Source organism: Phyllostomus discolor, chromosome X (assembly GCF_004126475.2).
Source record: "Phyllostomus discolor isolate MPI-MPIP mPhyDis1 chromosome X, mPhyDis1.pri.v3, whole genome shotgun sequence".
Lineage (NCBI taxonomy): Eukaryota > Metazoa > Chordata > Mammalia > Chiroptera > Phyllostomidae > Phyllostomus > Phyllostomus discolor.
In genome coordinates, this window is record NC_050198.1 from 35,974,887 (window position 1) to 35,979,710 (window position 4,824).

At 39.1% G+C, this 4,824-nt stretch overlaps 1 protein-coding gene across 1 annotated transcript; it reads right to left on the reverse strand.

Moving 5' to 3' along the window:
- Positions 1-1,724: 1,724 nt before the first annotated feature.
- LOC114505273 (latexin-like) lies at positions 1,725-2,339 on the reverse strand. Its single transcript, XM_036016626.1, has one exon. It carries the CDS (start codon positions 2,282-2,284, stop codon positions 1,763-1,765), a length of 522 nt encoding a protein of 173 aa, XP_035872519.1. The 5' UTR covers positions 2,285-2,339; the 3' UTR covers positions 1,725-1,762.
- Positions 2,340-4,824: the final 2,485 nt, after the last annotated feature.

A 4,824-nucleotide genomic window follows, 5' to 3' on the forward strand; every position in this document is an offset into this window, starting at 1 on the left:
GTCATGTATGGCATTTATTATGTTGAGGTATGCTCCATCTACTCCTACTTTACTGAGGGTTTTTTTTTTTTCAGTTGTAAATTGGTACTGTCCTTTATCAAATGTTTTGTTCAGCATCTATTGATATGATCATGTGGTTTTTGTCTTTCCTATTGTTTATGTGATGTATTACATTTATTGATTTGCATATATTGCATCATCCTTACATCCCTGGGATGAATCCCACTTGATAATGGTGTATGATCTTTTTAATGTATTGCTGGATCCAGTGTGCCAATATTTTGTTGAGCATTTTAGCATGTATGTTTATCAGAGGTATTGGCCTGTAGTTTTCTTTCTTTGTTGTGTCTTTATATGGTTTTGTAATTAGGGTAATACTGGCCTCATAAAAAGAATTTATGAGTCTTCCCCCTTCTTAAAGTTTTTGGAATAGTTTGAGAAGAATAGGAGTCAGCTCTTCCTTAAATGTTTGGTAAAATTTTCCTGTGAATTTGTCTGGCCCAGAGCTTTTGTGTGCTGGAGTTTTTTCATTACTGCTTTAATTTCTCTACTGGATATCGATCTATTCAGGCTTTCTTGTTCTTCTTGACTCAGTAGTGGAGGATTATGTTTCCAGAAATTTGTCCATTTCACCCTTGTTTTAAAATTTCTTGGCATATAGTTGTTCATAGTAATTTCTTATGATCCTTTCAGTTATATCATTTGTATTTCTGTTATGTCATTTGTAGTTTCTTATGATCCTTTGTATTTCTATTGTCACTTCTTCCATTTCTAATTTTATTTATTTGGGTCCTCTCTTCTTTTTTCTTGGTGATTCTGGTAAGGCTTGTCAATTTTGTTTATCTTTTCAAAGAACCAGCTCTTGGATTTATTGATCCTTTGAATTTTTCTTTTAGTCTCTCTGTCATTTAATTTTGCTCTAATCTTGATTATTTCCATCCTTCTACTCACTCTGCATTTTGTTTGTTGCTGTTCCTCTAGTTTTTGTAGATGTACCGTTAGGCCATTTATTTGAAATTTTAAAATCATTTTTAGGTGGACCTGTATTGTAAATATTGTTTGGTCTTGAAGATCTACCTATTGATGGCAATGAAGTATTAAAGTTCCCTACTCTGACTGCATTATTGTTAAGTTCTCCCTTTATGTCCATCAATATTTGCTTGGCATATTTAGATGTTCCTATGGGTACATTAATACTTACAATGGTTATTTCCTATTGTTTAATTGATCCCTGTTTCAACGTGTAATGACCTACTTTGTCTCTTGGTTTAAATAGCCTTTGTTTTAAAGTCTATTTTGTCTGACATGAGTATTGTTACCTTAGGGTTTTTTTCATTTGCATAAAATACCTTTTTCTATCCTTTTAGTTTCAGTCTGTGTATGTTTTTTCTGATGTGAGTGTCTTATGGACAGCATATATGCAGGTCTTGTTTTTCTTATCCATTCAGCTACTCTGTGTTTTTGATTGGAGCATTTAATCCATTTACTTTTTTTTTGTACTTCAAGCTTTTTATTATGGGATATGCACAGCACTATTATTGTCATGAAGACACTTCTACATCATGAAACTATTCTGGAAGCGATACAGTTCTGTGCTGTAATCAAGGCATTTATACAAACTGACACTCTGGGATTTGTTTGGCCCCTTAAGCCAGATGTCAGTGAAGAGTGACATACACATCATTAGTAAGCATGGGGTCTTCATTTATTCCAGTTGTGCTTCCTTTGGCAGACAGCTGTTATGTTTTACTTTAGTACCATATTATGGATGCCAGAGAACTTGCATTTGCCAAGGAATAGTCTCCTGAGATGCAATGTCATGAAGTAGAATGGTGTAGTCTAACTCAATGAAGTCATCATTTCTTTGCACTTGCTTGGCAGTTTGAATTTTTACCATTTTATACCACGTGTTTTCACTAGAATTCTGCCATATTATATAACCACAGGCAACCCAGGCTAAATGCCAAACTGGCTTCGTTTCTGAAGATATGTTTTCAAAACTGTCTGGAATGTTTTGTGCTTCCAGTGGTTCCTTTATGGATTTGAGTTTTTGATAAAATGTATTATCTTCTTCATCTGGGTTCTTTCCAGTTTCCCCTTCAGATGTGAAACTGACTTCAGGTGCAGTATCTTGTCCCACTGGCAGGTAAAGTACTTCAGCTGTGTAGTTCACTGTCACTTGTTTTTGGATAATTTCTTCCACAGAAAACTTACAGCAATACTTACGTCCTAGTCCTGGAATATCCTCCATGTTGGCTTGTTGGACTGTCTGCACCAGAAACATCTTATCAGGGGTCCCCTGCTGGTAGTTCACGCAGTTCTCCTCCACTGAGGCTACTCTGGAGAAAGGGTAGGTGGTCGGTGGGATTTCTATTCTTGGTGAGTGGCAACCCAGGTGTGCTCCAGCCTAACTGGATGTCACAAGTGAGCCTCCAGCCCCTCCACCATCTGATGCGGGGTTGCTGTTCTGGGTAATTCATTTACTTTTAAAGTGTTTATTGACAGGTACATGTGTATTGTTATTTTACTCTTTATAAATTTTCTTTTTTAAAAATAATTTTTATTGATTATGCTATTACAGTTGTCCAATGTTTTTTTCACCTTTATTCCCTTCTACCCTACTCCCCACTGCCCACCAGCATTTCCCCCTCTTAGTTCATGTCCATGGGTCATACATACAGGTTCTTTGGCTTCTCCATTTCCTATACTATTCTTACCCTCCCCCTGTCTATTTTCTACCTACCATTTATGCTTCATATTTCTTGTACCTTTTCCCCCACTCTCCCCCTCCCTCTCCACACTGATAACCCTCCATGTGATCTCCATTTCTATGATTATGTTTCTGTCTAGTTGTTTGCTTAGTTCGTTTTTGTTTTAGGTTCAGTTGTTGATAGTTGTGAATTTGTTGTCATTTTACTCTTCATAATTTTGATCATTTTCTTTTTCTTAGATAAGTCCCTTTAAAATTTCAAATAATAAGGGCTTGGTGATGAGCTCTTTTAACTTGACCTTATCTGGGAGGCGGTTTATCTGCCCTTCCATTCTAAATGATAGCTTTGCTGGATACAGTGAACTTGGATGTAGGCTCTTCCCTTTCATAACTTTGAATATTTCTTTCCTACCCTTTCTTGCCTGCAAGGTTCTTTTGAGAAATCAGCTGATAATCTTACTCCTAGTCGTACTTCACTTCAACTGATAGTGAACTTCTTTGTAGGTAACTGTCTCCTTTTCTCTTGCTGCTTTTAACATTTTCTCCTTCTCTTTAATCTTGACTAATGCAATTATGATGTGCCTTGGTGTGTGCTTCCTTGGATCCCACTTCTTTGGGACTCTCTGAGGTTCCCGGACTTCCTGGAAATTTATTTCCTTTGCCGGATTGGGGAAGTTCTCCTTCATTACATTTTCAAATAAGTTTTCCATTTCTTGCTCTTCCTCTTATCCTTCTGGCAACCTTTTTATTTGGATGTTGGAACATTTAAAGTTGTCCTGGAGGCTCCTAAGCCTCTCCTTATTTTTTTTTTAAATTCTTGCATCTTCATTCTGTTCTGCTTGAGTGTTTATTTCTTCCTTCTGCTCCAAATCGTTCATTTGAGTAATGATTTACTTCCCTTCACTGTTGGTTCCCTGTATATTTTTCTTCATTTCACTTTTCATAGCCTTCACTTCTGCCTCTATTTTGTGACCATACTCTACCATTTCAGTTAGCATGATGATTACCAGTGTTTTGAACTCTGCATCAGATAGGTTGACTATCTCTTCATTGCTTAATTCTATTTTTTGAGCTTTGATCTGTTGTTTCATTTGGGCCATGTTTTTTTGTCTCAGTGTGCCTGTTATGTAGTAAGGGTCAGACCCTTAGGTATTCACCATGGCAGGGCAACCCATGTCGCTGTGTTGTGGTACTGTATGTGGGGGCGGGGTCCAAGAGGGAACAATGCAGCTTGCTGTGCCATGCCCTCTGGCTTTCTGTCACTTTCTCCTCTATCCACAAGCAAATTGATCTGTTTTGGTGCTGATTCCTGGGTGGGTGGTCCTTTGTATGTTCTAGGTCCCTGTGATACTTTGCAATGAACTCTCCTGTGAAGCTGGAGTTTCTTCCTCCACCACAACCCCCCGAGGTTCTTACACACAGAGGTTTTGAGGCTTTGTTTCCCCATGCTGGAACCCTGGATTTCCCAGTCTGTCTCACTCCCCAGTTGTTCCTTCCCATTTATCCTCACACAAATGTGGGTCCACTTGGTCTGCTATCCTCCACCTCTCAGGCCTGGTTCACCAGCCATTGCCTTGCTTCAAGTCATCTCCCCCCCCCCCCCCCCCACTAGTCTGAATGAATGTTTCCTCTTTAACTCCTTGGTTGTCGGACTTCCATATAGTTCAGTTTTCTGGCAGTTATGGTTATTTTTTGTTTTTAAAATTGTCCTTCTTTTGGTTGTGTGAGGAGGCAAAGTGTGTCTACATACACCTCCATCTTGGCTGGAAGTCTATAATGTTTCTCTCTTCTTTTTATAGAAGTCCCTTTAACAATTTTTGTACTGGTTCTGATGCTTCTTGGGAGGGAGTCTGGTGCAGGTTAGTGTCAAATGCAGCCTGTAACCAGACTGCACCTGCAACCAGGGCTACCTGTCTGGAGTTACCAAGCAATCCACAGTTTATGGCTGCCTCTGTTGTGTCTGAGTGCATATGGGACATGTCCGGCTGTGTACAAAGGTTGTTTCCACTAGCCCCAAGCCTGGAGTCAGGTCAACAAAAGGCTGAAGGCACCCCAAGATCTGCCTCTACCTATAAGCTGCTCTGCTATCCCCTGAGGCTGCCTGTTTTTCCTTG

Bases quoted from the DNA above. Each gene is read 5' to 3' on its own strand.
- LOC114505273 (XM_036016626.1), bottom strand. From the start codon at position 2,284: ATGTTTCTGGTGCAGACAGTCCAACAAGCCAACATGGAGGATATTCCA.